The 19,539-nt window shown below is 41.3% G+C and overlaps 1 protein-coding gene across 4 annotated transcripts in view; it reads right to left on the reverse strand.

Annotated features, from left to right (window-relative positions):
- The window catches only part of LOC138740530 (protein sprouty homolog 2), a 79,870-nt gene extending 65,450 nt beyond the window's left edge, over nucleotides 1–14,420 (reverse strand). Inside the window, exons 1-3 of one of the 4 annotated variants that reach the window (XM_069893324.1) lie at nucleotides 13,859–13,946; nucleotides 12,583–12,827; nucleotides 9,898–12,037 (exon numbers count right to left, since the gene is read on the reverse strand). In XM_069893324.1, the coding sequence (XP_069749425.1) occupies nucleotides 11,080–12,037; nucleotides 12,583–12,710 (1,086 nt within the window). In that variant the 5' untranslated portion in view covers nucleotides 12,711–12,827; nucleotides 13,859–13,946 and the 3' untranslated portion in view covers nucleotides 9,898–11,079. Of the gene's footprint in view, nucleotides 1–9,897; nucleotides 12,038–12,582; nucleotides 12,828–13,468 lie in introns of those variants that run through there. The other 3 variants (XM_069893322.1, XM_069893325.1, XR_011342977.1) reach the window with 3 other exon arrangements.
- Nucleotides 14,421–19,539: the final 5,119 nt, after the last annotated feature.

The following is a 19,539-nucleotide window of genomic DNA, read 5'->3' on the forward strand; positions in this document are numbered from 1 at the left end:
TACAATTTAGTTGGAAAGCCTTGCAACTAGCTGTGAAATCAGCTTCTGGAATATTTTACGACATACTTGGATTTAGCGTGGAATTCAGTTACAGTTCCCTTTACGCAGCACTCTGTATACCAGCTGGGACTAGAGAGTTGGGCGATTGATAGTTAGGGCACAAATAGAGTGCATTTTGTTGAATCTTCTGCCAGCCCTCTCCATGTTCTTCCTTTCTTGGCTATCCTCAACCAAAATTGTTGTGTCTCCTCATCCCTATATCTACCCCACCCCCTCCTTTCTTCTTCCCTGACCTGCAGCTGCCCTTGCCAGAGTCAAACATATCAAATGGCAGTGATGCCACATTGCCAGAATCTCTCCAATGTTGTTCCATCTGATATTTTATCCACCTGCCCCTTACACTACCCCATTCAAAGGTGCAATATTCCAGCCACCCTTTCCATTACCAGACTCCAATCTTCTATGTTTCTATTCTCCTGAGTTCCTTTCTTATCCCTCACCCTTGAGAAATTCAAACCTCCATTTTTAAGGGTCATTAAACTTCAGCTACACAGCAATCTCCAACACTACATTCCCAATCAAATACCATTTTATGGTTCCTTTCTCTGGTATCCTCTAATAGGACACCAGTTCAGAGAATCGGGCTTCCATAATATGGCCCTTTCCATACATGGGTGGCACAGTTGGTGTAGCAGTTAGCGCAATGCCTTTACAGTGCCAGCAATTGAGACTGCACTGGGGTTTGAATCCACGCTGTCTGTAAGGAGTTTGTATGATCTCCCTGTGTCTGCATGGATTTTCTCCGGGGACTCCAGTTTCCTCCCACTGTTCAAAACCTACCGGAGTGTTGGTTAATGGGTTGTAAATTGGGTGGCACAGAGTCGTGGGCCAAAATGGCCTGTTTCCGTGCTGTATGTTTAAATATTAATTTTTTTAAAATCCCAGCACAAAGTGAAACACAAAAGTCTGCAAACACTGTGATTGCTGGAGGAACTGAATTGGTAAACATTTAATCAATGTTTCAGGTCTGAGCCCTTCATCTGTGGATGCTACAGGGCCTGCTGAATTCCTTCAGTGTTTCTGTGTTTTTAATGCATCTCAGCATTATTATCATACTCCCCTTTGATACCAAGGTTTCCCCTCTTGGTTTTATGCACTTTGACACTGAAAATAAATCCCATTGGATCCCACGATGACATTCCAAGGCCTGTCAAAGGTGTTCTCCCAGATCCTTGGATTTCTGCAATTCTCAGACATTTCATGATCTCTTAACTCAATACATCCAAAACACTATGTTCCACAGTCTCCTCCCATTAGTGTCTGATCCCAAGTAGCAGCGCATTTACTCTGCCAGTACTACCGTCATTCCTCCGTCACTCATTCCACATTCAATAATCCCAATAATTATACCAAATGTCCAGATCCAAACATTGTCCTTGCCACCATTGTTCCAGCACACACATGCAAACTGCTCAGCTCCTACCGATCTGAAACTTGAGAACCACGTCATCGTGATTTTCCTGTGCACCTAAGCCAAGTAATTCCTGGCAGAAAAGGCTGGAGGTGCACAGCAAATCAGGTATTTCCTATGATTAGTGGAATGTAGACAACTTTTTAGTGTCCTCGTCAGAAAATAGAGATGAGATTAGTTTTAAGCAAGAACAGAGGCAATTAAGACAGCAGAGGAAATAATTAAGAGGAAAGGTCCATGTTAGGCTGGAAGGCAGGAAAGATTAAATAATAAGAAATACTGATGGCACAAGATGGGACAACAAGGCAAGAGGGGACCAGAGCCAGGACTATTAAAGCAGCTCCGGAGGCCACACCAACAGAACTAGGTCTAGAACCACTGTTGTGCTGGATTCTCATCAGGAAGTCAGCCTTTCTTTTGAGCTAAATTTTAAATTTGATTTGCCTGTTATGTTAGAGTTAAATAATTCCATTCTCATGCCCTTGTTACCAGTTGCGGTTTTCTGTGAACTTGTTTTGGTAAATCTAAAATGGCACGATAAAACTAAGCTTTTCACGAAATCTCGGCTCACATGACAATAAACAATTTGAGGATTTAAAGTGAGGTGATATGGAGGTTAAGAAAAGAACAAGAGATGGTTCCAAAGCAGGTGTAAATGGCAAGAGAAGATGAATGATAATTATGGTCTGAAGTTAAAATAGTAGTAGAAAGTATCTGAAATTGATGAGATAAATTGAGAGCTCATATATTTTTCAATCTTTTCCTTAATCATCTGCTTAGTGTTGGAGTTGGAGGTCAAGGAGAGGGTGTTACTGGGATGAGGAATTATAATACTGAGGAGTACAGATTCACATAAAAAAAACTTCACAACAAAGGAGGAGATCATTCACCCCATTGAGTTTGAGCTGGTGAAAAGGGAAGAAGGTGAATTACATTATTGAATTTACTATCATTAATAATTAGGACTAATCATTCTGATATGGAGATTTTAAAAATGGATTTTAAGCCTACAACATATCAAAAATCTAACAACAATGTTCACAACTGCAATTCAATAGTCTTGAAGTATTGAATGCAACATGAAGCAAAAGAATACATCTTCCAATTCTCATGAACAACACCACAGGAGACAAATAATTTCCTGGTCAACAACTAATCATGTATGGGCTATTGGTTGGAATTTAATCAAAGGTTTAAATTGAATTATATTAGAAAAGTAATAGGTACACAACCGGTTCTTCCCTTGTATTGACTTCAAAAGCATTTTACAGCTTCCTATACAAGGAACTTATCAGAGTACCTCAAGAAAAAGGGGGGACTGAAGAGGAACTGAATGATTTATGGACATAACTGAAAATATGCTCAGATAGATCATTTAGATTAAAGAGAAACCAAAGGTTAATGGATTTTGGAGGACAGCACAGAGAAATATGCTAGATTGTAAAGAACAATCAAAAGTTCAGATCATAATTTAAAATTATCTGCAGGAGTTTAGGATACAGTAAACAAATGTGTTTAATGATATGGCTCTCTTAAATGTTCACCACCAATAACAGTTGATTGTTCACAACCAAGATGGCAATAAAATACATATAATTTGGTACTGATGCTAAAAATCAACTTCTATTCCTATCCAGCAGATAGATCCGAGAAGGTATACATGCCTAAACATCAACTGAGGATAGGACTTGACTTGCGACTGAGCCTACCAGGCAAATGAACTGCTCTCTAGACTCACTGATGGAAAAGAACATTTAGCTATGTTATTATGAACTTTTTACATTCAAAGAACCTTGCTACGCTTTGAATCATTGCTGAGAGGAGAATAAAGAAGGTTATGTAGGGAGGAGGAACATTGCATGAAATTTGAAACTTAAAACATCCTTTGCTTAAAATAGGATCAGATGCCTCATCCTCTTCCTTTCAAAAGAGACCAGCTGTCGGCAACAGATTGTTGTATTTTAATGAAGAGATAATCAGACAATTCAGGTTAGCTCCAGAATAACAGGAGAAATCTGAAAGAATTTTTTTCTCTCTAGTTCTCAACCACACCCCAGGGGCCACAAAACATTTATGAGAGCCACAGACTGAAATCATAAAATATTTTTATGTTTTTTATGCAGTTAGTAGGAGAGAAGTACAGAAGAAATGAACTAAACGATTGCTTCACAGGGAAGGCGGCAGATAAACTTAAGAGTCCTAAGGGGAGCCATTGCCAAAAAAAGGTTGAGAATGGCTGCCCTTGTTCTTTGAACATCGAACACTCAGCTCTAATACAACATCATTTCTCAAAAAGTTCATTCCCCTTGCCTAATGGTTTAAGAAATGTCTGTTTAGACACGGTCTCATCTTCCCATTCAAATCATCATAGTCTCTGCACATTGTAGTAGAAAAAAGGAAATGTAAAGGCAAGATTGCAAACTGTGCCTTCAATTTCTGGCACCAGTTCTTTGTTCAGGCTATTCAGAGATAAGCTTACATTGCTGTGGTCCATCTTTTTTGTTGCCAACAGTCTGAGTGCTTGGCTGAGACAGATCCAAGTTCATATCTGATGCCTTACAGTTACAATTTGACAAGAGAATAGTAATTGAGCTCCAGTGCTGAATTACATCTTTGGCACAATGGGCAAGTATCCGACACACTAGGAATTTTTTTTCATGAGTTCATTATAAATTTAAAAATATACTTAACTGTTTCTTTGCTTTTATTACAGTATATTAATGAATTTCCTGCATGCTGAATGCAGCATTTCAACATATATGATAGCAGTGAAATGACAACAAAAATGTGTTTTGATCACGCCAATTATAAAGAATCAAGGTACCTTCCAGAGTGTCAATGAACAAAGCATTGATATTGGAGTAAATCATGGTCTTAAGGAGAATCTTGGAGGAAGAAACTTGAGAGGTGGAGAATTTTAGGAAGAGTTTAAGATGATGTAAGCATAACTTCTCAGTAGAGTACTTGAAACTGGGGATGATTCACTTATAGATTAGAGGGTTGCAAATATCTTAAAATGTTCAAAATTATTACAATTTTTGCTTAACTGGGAGCCAAAGTAGGAACAATGAGGACATGGATGGTGTTTAAACAGTTAAAATAGAGTGAAATTTAGGATATGTGTAGCTTTAAGTTTACAGAGAGTAGAAGAAGAAAGATTGGCCAGGACTGGATTTTAATTGTTAACTCCAGAGGCAGCAAAGGTGAAGTCTTTTAGCATCTGGTTGGGGCAATCAAAAAAAATTATAAAGTTGTAAATACACTTTGTTATAATGCAGTATATGGTTCAAAGCTTAACTGGAGGTCAAATACGTCAGCAATTTGGTTCACCCTCAGTCACCAGACAGAGGGAAGAGATGTAAATGGAACAGTATGTGGTGCAAACCAAAAATAATTCAATTTTCCACCTTTTAGTTAGTGGATGTTTTCCCAAATTGAATAATAAATATTAAATTAGCAGTAAAAACACACCAGTGACAGTAGGTCAAGGGACTTACTGATGAATTGCAACAGGGTCTTGTCAGTTACATATGTAAACTAACCATGCTTTTGGGTAATATCTCCAAGGAGGAGTATGTTAATGTGAACTAGAAGGCCAAGGATACATGAATATGGGACTTACAGGTAATAATGCAGTTGCAGAAAGCTAAATCATTCTGACAATGAATGGATAGAGAATAGAACTCAGTAATTGCAGTCTCACCCAGCAGAACAATGGTCAATCTCATTGAAGAACAATGACATTGTCACCCTTGTCAAGTAGGGTTAGGAGGAATCTTATCATTGTCCTGTGATAAAGAAGATCATTTATGATTTTGGCAACAATCCATTCCACATGATGTAGCATAATTGGAGGGAAACACAGGCGTGGCAATATATTAATGAACTGGAGAGGTTGGAGGTGAAGCAATAGTTTTCAATGATGTTGGGGGGGGGGGGTCAAGAGTTTTTAAGGAGAGAAATATTGACTAAAACTTAGAGAGGTCAGTACTCAGTGAAAGAGAACCATTAACATCAGGTAACATGAAAGCCAGGAAGGAATATTTGAATGCAAGCAGTTTGGTAGGAATAGGGTTAAATGAGTATTGGGTGGGTCAGATGGACAAGGTTAGCTTAGTGAGAGCATGAAAGAAGATAAGGGAAACTGGAATGTGCAAGTTCTCAACTAGGGTGGGGGAAAGAGGTCACTGAGACTCTTAAAGAAACTTCATTCCAGTACATTCTACAAAAATAGAATGTTTTGGATGATCTAAATCTTGGAGACAATTAAGTCCATGAATACTTCTTTTTGAAGGCAAACTTGGTAAATACAAGACAGAGAGGGGGTTAGAAGGTACCTTGCAGTTAAGTCACAGTCAAGGGATTTCTTTACATCTGAGGATGGCCCTGCTACACTGAACAGTTTTGACCAATAACACTGACATCTTATGCAAATAAAACAGGTGGTAAATTGCAAAATAATTGGCCTGACACATTTATTCAAATTTCACTTCAGGTAGCCACAATGTAAGCTACATCTGTCTGAAATCAGCCTGGATATAAGTAATAGTTTGAATGAAAACTAAAGCATCAAGGCTGAGGATGAGGACATGGTTAAACTGATGAGTATCTACAGCTGTTGTAGTGAATGAAGAGCCAAAACCTTGACAAACAAGCAAAGGAAAATATTGTTTCTAAAATCAAATTTTATACAATTGATTGGTCATCCAGTTATCCACATCATGGACATATTTTGTGTGTATTTTTCAAATAAAATTTTGCTGGGATAAAGAAATCTAATTTTCAATTAGTACCCTTGGATTCATGCTGCCAGTAACTCAGCTGCCCAGAGGAATATAATAGTGACTTTAGTCACTATAAACATGGGAAAGAGATGTATTTCACTGTGTTAAATGAGCTGCTGGCAAAGACCAGGAATTACACTGTTTATGGGGCAAGAACACCAATGGCATACCTCTTGATAACGGAGAGACAACATCCCTTCTTTGCTTCGTTCCTTATAAAACAAGATTGCAGAGGTTCTGAGTATCTTTGATTCTCAAATCCACAAAATCACATCAGGGGCACAGATTGTCTGGTGAGAGACATAAAAGACTGCAGATGCTGGCGTCTGGAGAAAAAAAATAATCTACTGCAGGATCTCAGCAATACCTGTGGTGGGGAAAAGGAATTGTTGACTTTCTGGCTTGAAACTCTTCAAGACAGATCATGAACTTGACACGATCAGAGAGAATTGATAATACGATTTAAAAATTGCTTATTTATTGACCTTAGTATATAGTGTTAGAGCAATGAAAAGAGGTTTTCATTTTTATATTGCTTGAATTTTGCTGAGATATCAACTGTAGATATTCACTATTTGGTTGCTTCTAAAATCCACTACACAATGATGACAGACTGACATTTGTATTCAAGGCTGTAACAATTTTGTCATCAGGAAAATAAAATCTGATTCTAGAGCATAGATACTCTTACTTAAGACTTTTGAAAAATTAGTGTACTCTAACTGGTTTTATGTCTGCAATTAGGTCCTTCAGAGATGTACAGTGCAAACATTTGTTTATTGACTCTTGTCATTTGCATACTTGATCATTTGCTCCCTCCTGAGCTAGGCCAAAAGACATCTTCTGAAATAGGGATTTAATTACAGATATTGCCACATTGTATCCCCAATGGTCAGATATTGGATTCCAGAATTGACATCCACCAGTAGCACCCAGAGGCTCTTATATTATTTACAGGATATAATGCATTAACTCAACATGTTTATTTCAGTGTCCCCAGTGTCTTCCATTGAGAAAGGTGAGATTAGCAAGGTCATTTGGATATCATAACTAAATAATTAATTCTTTATTACTTAATAATGACTGCTTCAAAATCCTCATCTAAAAATTAAGAACTATTTGTGCATTGCTATAATTCAAGATGAAGGCCATTCCCAGTTTACCATAATTAGGGGGTGGGTCGTACATGTTGCTTTTAAGATCACCTGATCAGTTCATTCCTTATTCTCCATCCTACTCAACATTTTGGATTTTCCACCATGTTGAATTTGCACACGTGGAAGTGTGCAAAAGGCTTAAAACAATCCTTTTGGACTTCCCTTCTGAAGAAACATTTGGGATTCTGCAATTTAATATCTCACAGTGGGAAGATAAAAAGCCTGCAAGCTCATAGATCACTACTAAGGCAAACTTTACTGCAACCACAGAATAAAACAAACAAAGCAATTTAATTTGAAAATTAATATATTTCTATTTTATACCTTTATTCAGCTCTGTAGTGCCACCCTTACATTTTTTGCAGCAAGTTCTGTACAGTAATTTTTTTTCTAAAGGGTGTTGTGTTTAAATAAATATCTTATAAAATAAAACTTCAAATAAATATTCAGGCTAATCAACATAATGGTAAAACATAAAAGAATCAGTAACTTTTGATATACAGGATGCCAATTGTACCTAAGCAATGCAATAATTGGAATTTGTATATAGGGTAATAGAGCCTGATGTTAGCAGGAGACGGAGTCAGACATTCACCTGAATGTACAATGTACCAATAACCGGAGTACTTCCTTCATATGGCACCATTCACAGTATTAATAATATTGTATATACAAAAATATATCAAAGTAACTATAACAAAGAGCAGGCTCTTGCCATGTTCACAGCCCAAGGAAAGTGAGAAAATGCTTGTGAACATAACGTCTGGTCAGATCTCTCCAAAACGTGCCAGTGTTTCCTCGTCTTACTACATCGAGTATGTGATCCAATAGGTGCTCCAGACATCCAGGCAATAAAGTGTCACTGCATTATAGTCCAAAATAAATGTGTTCTCTTCTGGATCCCCACGTAGACTCTGTATGGCTTATTCAAACTAATTTCAGTCCTCTCATGAAATGATTTGTCGGCAGAGGGCAGACCCCTTGCCATTGCATAATTGTCGACCTTTTACAAAAACCTGGCTTTTCAGATTGCCAAACAGCTTCTAGGAAAACCATGTTGTCAAAATGCAAATTCTGTAGCAAATATAATGCTATGCTACTTAAAGTGAATGAATGGATGAATATTCTATATTTTCAATCTTTATGTAACAGGTATATTTTTGGAAAAGAAAATCTTCAGGAAAGCTCTAACCATACCATGATGTAATCATAAGGTAATACCCCCCTGCCCCCCCCCGGCCTCTGTGCTCCACATCGGCCAGTTTGTATTATGAATGTAATCACAATTAGAATACGAATTTGTGCAGATGTCAATAACTCAATAGCATACATGCTTGAAGAAAAAGCAAATATATAATTCAAGAAACCGTTTTGATCAGGCATACTACAGAACAAGGGAGTTGCAGCTTTTAGATACACCTTTACTGTTCTCATCGCAGACTTCACTCTAAAAGGGCAGGCCATTCCTCGGGACAGCCAAAAGGACTTGCTCTTTAAATTATTTAATAATCTCTATATAATAATCAATTTTGAGTAGTCACAGGCCTTTCAAGGACAATCCTGATGGCGATATTCTCATTGAACAATCCATCTGCTTGGTTGGACTGGAAGCCCCAAAACTCCTGTGAAACTACACTGACATTGCCTCACTTCCCATATGTTTTCCAATTGCACATGCCTTAGCAGACAAAGATTTTTTTTTAATATGCCCATGGCTGCCAAACAAGAGCTCCCACAGCCTCTATCCCATGCCCCATTACAAAAAAAAAATTAAATTTCATAAAATTGAAATCTTTCTGGAATTTGGTGGAGATCTATGCAAGATCACTATTCAACAGAGTTGACGGTTTCATTCTTTATATTTCCGATTTGGCAGTTTGGAAAGAAGCCCAAAAATAACTAATTCTGAACCATTAAATGACAAAGACTGCTCTTTTGAAATGCAAGGCGAGGTCATTCACTTGATCTCGTTATGAAAAAAATTACAAAATTAGCATTTACAATCTCTGGTTTAGTTTCCCTATAATACTGAAGCAATTTAAAGGAGTAAAATACTGAATGGAATTCAATAAGGATAATATTAAATTGAGTATTACAGTGAACAACGATGTAGTAAAGATGTCATAACTGTGTAATGATTTTAGTGATTAGGTTAATCTCTTCATTATGGTAGTGAAGTATAGTCCTACAAGTATTAATGTAAAGTATAACTACAATTTTATGAAAGAGATGGTATTGGAACACAACCTTAGGATGACAGAAACAGATTATAATTCGTGCATGGGCTAATTTATACCACTCTAAGAATTACAAGTAGCAGGTTGAGCTGGGTTTTAAACGTAGTTTAATATTTCAAGGTGGAGGTGTCTGGTCAAAGATCGAGGACACCATGCTTTACAGCAAAAGTGGCCTCGTTAACACATGCTTCACAGAAAGTGGCACATCTACTTCTGTGGCACAGCGTGGTTTGACTTGCACCACCCCCCCCCCCCCCCCCCACACCCCATCTACCCAGGACCAAGGCCCTTTTTGTACACTTTCCTGTTCGGAATCTCTATTGTGCAGGGATGAAGGGAAGAACTGGTTCCAGGAACAACTTCAACGAAGCAAAAAAAAACTGCTAGCGTTGAAAAATACACCACCTTCGGCATTAAAATGTCCCACACTGGCCATTTCAATCCATCCCCAGTGTGCTTGCAAGCACACTGATTGCCAAGTTTCCAACATGAAGCCCCCGTGTTACAACCATTAGTCCAGAGGAAAGGGGGGTGGGGGAAGAAAAAAAAGGTTTCCTCTTAAAATCGCCAATCCGTTTAAAGTGAATAGCAGCCCCACTTTAGGGCCCAGCACCAGACCCAATCTTTTTAAACAACTCGAATCCATGAATGGACACAGCATCAAAACGGTTTCTCACAACCCCGCCCCCCGCAATCCAAATGTCAGCGGGATGCAAAGATAATCATGTCAGTGACTGAGGAGCAAGGGAATATATTGTCAGTGGAAGATATCTTATTTCTAAGGCTAGCAATAAATATTTAATGCATTGAAGGCAGACAAGTTGCATGGTTTTCCCATAAACTGAGTGGCTTACCGAGGATAGAACCAGCTGACAGTGGGCTCGGTTCTGGGGATTGTACACTGGGAGAAGTGAGTTTCCGTCCACCTCCAAGTCAGGACCTCAGAGATGGAAACCTATCAAGCGTATCCTTCGGTGAGAGGGGTGGGGACGAGGGAGGCGGGTGGTGGAGAGAAAAAACGTTCAATTTCTTGTACATTATAGATTTTTTGACAGTGGGAATCACTTCAGAGTTTGACAACCTCAAAATGAACGAATTGGGCCTGCAAAAGAGCACAGGAAGAACCCACAAGAAGGTGCTTAACACAGAAGGGGGTTGATGGTCCCTTTTCCCTGGGTAGATTTATAAACGCCCAAACTCCAAGATATTGATAGAACCATTTGATTTTCAGGAAGATGTTCTGAACTAACATCCTGCTGAGAGTCCACTCTCCACATCCATCCCAACTTCTCTTGCGCGCACACACTCGGGACAGGGTAGTCTCAGTGCGAGAAGGAATTCAATCTCTCTTGGAAAGGAAGCTTTGGAGAATGTGCCTTCTGAATTTCCACAGGGTCAACTTTAGTCGCGGTGCAGGAAGAGTGTCTTGGTCATAAAGGTTTGTCCAAGGATTTAGGACAAGGTGAGTTGGAAACCTTCCTGCACACGGTGTTGGAGTTCTTGCACCTGCAGCCCGGCCTCCTAACGCCGTCGTAACATCCCTGGCAGAGCCGGAGACACCCTTTGGCGGGCAAATAGCACCATAAGCAAGGCAAGAAGATGGAGATGAGGCCCATGGCGGTCCAACGAGCGCAGCAGTGGCCCTGGCTGCAGGAGCACGGATTGTCCGCACAGTTGTCCTCGTCGTCGTTGGAGCAATGATAGAAGAGGCCCTTGACACAACAGACGCAAGTGCCGTACTCCAGGGCGCTCTGGAACGAGCAAAGGCACCTCTGGTCACAAAACCAGCACGAAGGTAGAGTCCTCGGAGCCGTGCAGGAGCTACATTTACACTTCCCGCATTCCTCGCACCTCAGTGAGTGTTGGCTCCAGTCCTCGGTCCCCGGAGCCTTGTTAAAGTCGGGTTTGAGGTCAGCCTTGGGCTGCGCCCTGATAATTCCCTGGGCAGAAGGAGACGAGCTCACGCTGACCAACAGTCGATGCTCGGAGGTGGTGCTACTCCGGGACGCTGAACTGACCGTACTGGTGGATCGGCTTAAGTGCTGCTGGACCTGGTGATGGAGTTGCGCCGAGGAGCGCGGTTCCATTCCGGGAAGGCTCGGCTCGGTTGTCCTTTCCCATTTCTGCGCCGAGCTGGACGGACTGCTGGTTGCTCTCTTCGCACTTATGATCATGGGCCGTTCCACGTAGTCGTTGTTGGCTCGGATGGCCCGAATCTGATCGATGGAGAGCACTGGACCCTGCTGCATCTCTCCGGGGTCAGGATCAATCCGCTGCCGCCCCCTGTCGTGGGCCAGCTGGAGGGAAAGAGGCGAATCCACAGGGGTTGGCGCTTCCATCGGACTGCGAGCGGTGCAGGCCCGGGGGCTGGCTGCACATCGGTCAGACCTGTGGTGAAGACGGGACAGAGCGCAATGTCAGGAAGATAACACTCACCCGTCGCAGCGGACCCCGCCCTCCGCCTTGGTCCGGGCGCTTGAGGACCCTCCTTTCCCACCATCTCCAACCAGTGCCCAGAAATGGGAAAGGCAAACCACCCCAACTCGCCTACCCTCCACCGCCGGATCGAATCATCCCGCTGGGAGAGAGAGGCACCAACAACCCTTTGAAACGTTTTGGAAGAAGTGTGCAAGTGTTTGAAACAAACAAGGCAACCCAACCTCGTGCAAAAGGTAACGGGTACCGACCACGGGTACCCGGGCACACTGGATTTCATCTCCATTCTTAACGTGGACTGGGCGACGAATAAAAGGATTGGTAACGAAGTTCAAGATGCCAAGAGTCTGGCACTGCTCAGTGACGCGTTAATAGATAGAGTAGTGAAACATTTATCTCTCTGAACTACACTGCAAATGAACAAGAAGTACCCCCGCTCTTTCTCAACTAACAACCGGCCTTAGTGATCGTATCGAACAGCGGTCAACAGTACATACACATCAGACCGTCTGAAAAATTCCTCCATCCACTTCCCTTTCACTGCTGGAGACTGAATGTCGAAGAAATCCGACGGCTGAGTGGCACCTGCATCTCCCGCCTTCAAACCCATCTGAACGTTCCCCATTCACCAATTCCGAGCTGGTCAAAAAATTACACCGCAAATCGAAATGGATGATATTTTCAAGCCGACACGTGTCCCACAGGGCTGAATACAGACCATCTGTAGCCATTGTGCAACAATCTGAATGATAAAGACAAGATTCAAATCTACACTCTTTTCCCAACTTGACGAAGTTTGTCCACTTATTAGAAAGAAATAACTCTCACTTTCTGCGGCGCGGCTATCTGTAAGGGTTGAACTGCCTAACCATAATCACTGAAGTTGGCGCCTAGAGGCAGGAGCTCGCTGGTCAGACGGGACAGAACTGAAGCGAGGATGAATGGAGCAGTGAGGAGTGAGACTCGGCGACCGCCAAGCGCCATGCTCATCCAACTGTTGTTGAATGGCAGGGTGTTTGCAATTCCGGATGCGCCGAATCCGATATAGCAAGCTGGTATGAAATGGATACTACAGGCAGAATAGTCAAGAGCTGGAGAGGCTCCGCTGTGAACTCATGCAGAACTACCAGTACTGGGACCACATACAGAACAGCCAGACCTCCGCCAGCCCTTCACGTACACCCTTACCCGACCTCTCTCCCTTAGTGCTCAGGACACTTTCCTGCAGGGATTTCCTCGGGTGTTTAAAGTTACAGCAAATTCCAAATCAAATTGTAATCACACTGAAATACCCGTAACGGCCAAGAAATAAAGTTTGGACATACAATACATATATCTAAGATAGACAATGTTCTTCCCCAAGTTAAAGGGTTAAGCATTTACCATAAAATTCAGGTGAAGAGTGTCCCGTTCGGCAATAGCCAGAGGCAGTGAAGTTTACAGACTGGCTTCCGTCTCTAATGGATGAGGCTGGATCGGTTTCTTTAATAGTTACATTAAAATGAGGCTGCTCTCAAGTTCTGATCGATATTAAATATTATCTCCTCCCCTCTGCCTTCACACCAGTAACAGTATGCTGCGGCCGGGTCAATGCAGTCCCCTGTGTTGAGGGATATGTGATCAATGATCGGAAAGATCTTGGCATTTGTCTGAAGCGAACATTATTAACCTTGTGCGGATAACCAGCCCGAGGTTGGCACATGAAGTGAGCTTTGCAACGTGGGCACAGAAGGAAAGCGGGTTACATTGCAAACCAGCGGGCAGGTTCCTCACCTCGCCAAAGATGTCGGTTGTTTCTTAACGATGCCGCTGGCTGAACTGTGGCAGTCACCTTGTCTGCTGGGCTTCAAGTGCAGCCAGTGCCTGATCGATGACAAGCTCCGGGAGTGAAGGGCGCTGTGTCCTGGGCTGTCAGCGAACCATACCCCTCCCGAATGCCGCAGCTCTGCGAGTGACTCACACAAGTAGACGATGGTTTCTCTCTCTCTCTCTCTCTCTCTCTCTCTCCCCCTCGTCCGAACCAACAGCCCCGTCCCGACTCCACACTCTCTTCTAAGCATGCACTGATTTGTCCGGTTATACCTAATGGCTAAATGGCGTCATCCACGTGAAACTGAATAGGCCATTTGCCGTCCCAAAGGCTTCTCCGCATCCGGTCGTGGGCCATTGGTGAAGCTGGGGGTGGGGGGAACGATTTCAAGCAAGCTTGTTAAATAATCGTCGCAGACAGAGCTAGGATACTCTTAGAAGCCTTAACATTGCGAGACTAAGTTTTCAACCCCATCCCAAATGCTTCGTTCACTGTGAAGACTCCGCTCGGGAAACACCCCGAAGATTAACATGTTCTCCCGCGAATATACATAGGATCTTTTTTGCAAAAAAACCCCCACGCAAACAGAAAGGGGGAGACGTCATGTATTTATACAATACACTTGCCCAGGAGATAAGGGATTTAAAATAAATATATTGATTAATATTTTCCACCCATTGAAAACCATTAGCGATGCTTTTGCAACGACTGTACCGAGGTCATCTCGACTCCCCCCAGGCTTGATTCCCTCAGCATCCCCGTGGCCATAGAGGACGCCATTGCCACCTGTAAGCGCAGGTTGAGTGACATTTTAACCTGGGCGCCTGTTCGGCTGGTTCCCCTACGTTGTTTATGCTTCTTTTTCTCCGATTTTGTTTATTTAATTTAAGAATTAAACTCAAAATCTTTAAAGTTCAGAAAATCTGTGTGTGATTTAGAGAGTCCCTTAACAGGTGTTTCAGGCAGAGGTAGACCAGGGACATCAATAAGCTTTGATTTAGTGCTGCGGATAACTGAATGGCGTTAAGAAACCATTCACAATCCCTGTTTGCTCCCGGTCATTCTTCTGAATCGTCCCCAACATATGACATCAGGGCACAGAGGAGGAGCTCCGGTTCGGTCCCTCACTTAGTGGGAGGTCACTTGGTAAACAAAGCCTTTGAACCGCTTGTCGAAAACATACAGGATTTGGCATGAGCTGGATTCCCTTCAGCATTCACACAGCACAGTGAGCTCTCATCTATGACCTTGTGACTGAAAACCACAAAAGAGCAAAATCTTGCCTCCAAAGAGACTCCTTATCACGTGCTTTGAACAACCATCTTTTCAGCGTGCCTTTACACAGTTTTGTATAAATTGTTTAGTTAACTAGTTTGTAAGATGTATTTTCCTGAACGTGAATCATGTATCCCAACGAGACGAATGAAACTGCCGATTTAAAGGAGGTGTTGCTGTTTATCACAACACCCCAAAGGCATCATAATAAAGTATTCGATCTTTTTTTTAAAAAAAAAGCCTTTATCACGGAAATATTAAATGCTATGGAATAAACAGTGCAAAATGTAACTTAAAGCTGTATTTATAGGCCTTTTATTATATTGCTAAACACAACTGCTCTTCTTTCCAGTTGATTTGGCTTCATTTCGGATAACTGAATATAAAGAGAATGTATCTTGTCTGAGCCCATTCGCATCAAAAATACATTTTTTAATTATTTTTTTACCTGCCTCTTTGTTCGTTAAGTTACACAATGAGGCTTTATATCATAAAACCAATTCCAACGATAGTTTCCCAACCAAGCAGACACGTCGGAGACAGGCCAGGTGCGTCTGTCATTCTCTCAAACCATGCCGATTCTACTTATCGGAATCCCTAAAGTCCATCGGCCCAGAGACAACGCTCGGAGGCTTAAATTCCAAAACAAAAATCACAGTCTTTATCCCGAGGAATGCAAGCCTGTTGCACTGGGTTAGAAATAAGAAGGCTGATCTGTTTGACAGTATCCCCCCCCCCCACCCCATCAAATTGTCAATGCCTCTCCCCGCCCCGCCGCCCTGCACCTCCAAAGCCCGTTTCCATGAAAACATCTCTATATACAAGCTCATTTATTTTATTTTCCCCAATGTGCCCTTTACTGAAAAACGCTTCACCTTTCTACATAATTCCTACAAAAAGGCCAATTAGGACGACACAGTTCAGAAAACAGACATCAACCCTGATGTATTATATTCCAATGGTTTTTCAATAAATTTTTGCGAATATTTTGTACATGCCAGGATGTTCTATTACAATACCACAATTAACATTACATTCCTATAGGTTGGACTTTGGACTAAGGTGGCAAGTCATCTCATTTTGGGGAAGGACAAATTCAATGATCAGACCTAATTGGGCAGCTTCTTTTGTCATCAACAGAGGTGTCAGCCATCTAAATTAGATTGATTGGATGAAGCTATTTCCTAAATACTTTTAGACCACTATCACCTCTCCTCATACCTTGCTACAATGAACGACCTGCCTACAACACAGTATAATGCTTTTCTATTGCCTGATTTTAACAAGTCTTTTTTTTAACCAAGAAGAAGTAACTAAATCAATGGTAATTTGAGGATTTGAAATCAAATAATTTTCAATAAATCTGAAAAAATAACATTTGCTATCTGGTCTAAATATGTGACTTTAGACTCTACAATTGACACACCTGCCCCACTTTCATTCAGGGAGCTGCTTTACTCATAGCCCAATGCCAAACTATTTCCGAATCTTAACTGCCCCCTGAAGGGCCAAGCAAACCACTCAGCGATATCACTATGGCCAATTGTGTGGAAATAAATGCCAGCCCTGCCAGGAATGTTCACATTCCATGTGATTTTCATACATATTTGATGGCAGTAAATAAGGAGTTTTGAAATCAGTTAAATTGCTCTTTATGGCAAAGATATGCAGATGAATGGCATTATGGCGATACGTGGAAATCTATTGCCCATGCCTTCAAGCAGGGAAATTATTGGCACTTGATCATCTTCTGATCATCCCATCCTGAATGACTTCAGTGATTTCCATGCTAGAACTAGGACTTCTGTTTATGAAATATCAATAATTAATAGAACAGTAGAAGAACCATGGAACATTACAGCACAGAAAAAAACCTGCGCTTCTAGCCTGGGCTGAACTATTATTCCACCTAGTCCTACTGAAGCACCCAGAACATATCCTTCCATACTCCTCCCATCCATGCTCCTGTCCAAATTTTTCTTAAATGTTAAAATTGAAACTGCATTTACCACTTCAGCTGACAGCTTGTTCCAGACTCCCACCACTCTCTGTGTGAAGAAATTCTCCCTAATGTTCCCTTAAACTTTTCTCCTTTCATCCCTAACCCATGTCCTCTGGTTTGTATTGCACCTAACCTCTGGAAAAAGCCTAGTTACATCTATACCTGGTTCTCAACCTTTTTATCCCACTCCCATACCACCTTAAGCAAGCTCTTACTAACCATAGAGCCCTAATGGCATAGGTGCTCTAGTTTAGTAAGGGATTAATTAAGGTGGTATGTGAGTGGAAAAAAAAGATTGAGACCTACTTTAATAAATCTTTTCTGCATTCTTTATTGACTTCTTTTCTGTAGTTAGGTGACCAAAACTGCACGCAATACTCCAAATTTGGCCGCACTAATGTCTTATACAACTTTACCATAACATCCCAACTCCAATTATCAATACTTTGATTTATGAAGATCAATGTGCCAAAGCTCTCTTTATGACCCTACCTACCTGTGACACCACTTTCAGGGTATTATGAATTTGTATTCCCAGATCCCGGTTTATACTGTGCTCTATAATACCATCTATGTCCTACCTTGGTTTGTCCTTCCAAAATGCAAAACCTCACACTTGCCTGCATTAAATTCCATCTGCCATTTTGAGACCATTTTTACAGCTGGTCAAGACCCCTCTGCAAGCATTGAATGCTTTCCTCACTGTCCTCTTCACCTCTGATCCTGGTGTCATCCGCAAACTTGGCAATCCAATTTATCACATTATCATCCAGATCAGTGATATAAATGACAAACAACAAACAACACTGATCTTTGAGGCACACCACTAGTCACAGGCCTCCAGTCAGAGAGGCAAGCATCCACTACCACTCTCTGGCTTCTCCCATAAAGCCAATGACAAATCCAATTTACTACTTCATCATGAACACCGAGCCATGAACTTTCCTGACTAACATTCCATATGAGACCTTGTCAAAAGCCTTACTACAGTCCATGCAGCCAATATCCAGAGCCTTTCCTTCATCACATTTTCTGGCAACTTCCTCATAAATCTCTATAAGATTTGTTAAATATGACATATTACCATGCACAAAGCCATGTTGACTATTCCTAATCTGTCCCTGACTGTCCAAATACTTGTATATCCAACTTCTTAGAACACCCTCTAATAACTTACCTAGTACGAACGATGGGCTCACTGGTCTATATTTTCCTGGGTTATTTTTGGACCCTTTTTAAACAATGGAACAATATGAGCTACCCTCCAATTCTCTAGCACCTCATCTGTGGCTAAGAACATTTTAAATACATCTTCCAGATCCCCTGCACTTTCTGCACTAACCTCCCTCAAGGTTCAAGGGAATACCTTGTCAGGTCCTAGAGATTTATCTACCTTGATCACTTTAAGACAGCAAGCACCTCCTCCTCTTTAATCTGCATAGGTTTCATGATTCTTGTGATTGCCTGGCTCACTTCCCTAGACTTTGTGCCAATTTCCTGAGTAAATACAGATGAAAATAAAACATTTAAGATCGCCCTAATCTCCTTCTGGCTCCCTACATAGCCAACCACTCTGATCTTCAAGAGGACCAATTTTGTCCCTTACTATCCTTTTGCTTTTAATATACCTTACCATAATTATCAAGTTCTTACCCTGAACTGAAGGCAAGGTAGGTTCTGAAGTTGTAAACAGGAATGAAAAGATAAGGAGATGGAGTACCTCTGTGATATTAGAAGAAAATGTGAGTGAGAAGTAATCTGTAAAGGAGCAAATGGGTGAAGAAATCTGAATATCTTTGAAAATTGGGAGGCTGGAGAATGGAGTTGCTTCTGTGAGTTGAGTGAATTTGAAAGGTCAAAGGGTTTTTGTGGATCAGAGATTTTCTAGATGTAGAGGGCTTCATTCAAAGGAGAAGTGGTGTGAGAGTGAAGTCTTTAAAGAGGAGTTCTTCAGTGAGCTTTGTGAATGAAAGATGGTGAGTGAGAGTGCTGGAAGTAGGAAAGCATTTCTGTGAACTGGGAGATGAAGAATACCTTTGTAAACCAGATAATTTTGGAGGTAGTAATTAGCACCTATAATTCTGGGCTTTCTACAAAGGAGAAACAATATCTGGCAGTACTAATTCTGCGAATCAGAATCCTATCAGCCTCATTAGATTGTCTATCATCATTCTAAACTCCAGTGTGTTTAGCCCAATCCATCTTTCTCCTTTTGTCAATCCATGCTGCATTGATTTTAAGATAGGAACATCGTTGATAAATGTGGAAACCAAAACTAAAAATGTAATCTAAATGAAATTTCACAAATCTCCTGTACAGTCTCAATAATACTCTATCTCCTTATATTTCTACTTGTAATAGTCCCCT

The sequence above is a fragment of the Narcine bancroftii genome, chromosome 8 (assembly GCF_036971445.1).
Source record: "Narcine bancroftii isolate sNarBan1 chromosome 8, sNarBan1.hap1, whole genome shotgun sequence".
Taxonomy (NCBI): Eukaryota; Metazoa; Chordata; class Chondrichthyes; order Torpediniformes; family Narcinidae; genus Narcine; species Narcine bancroftii.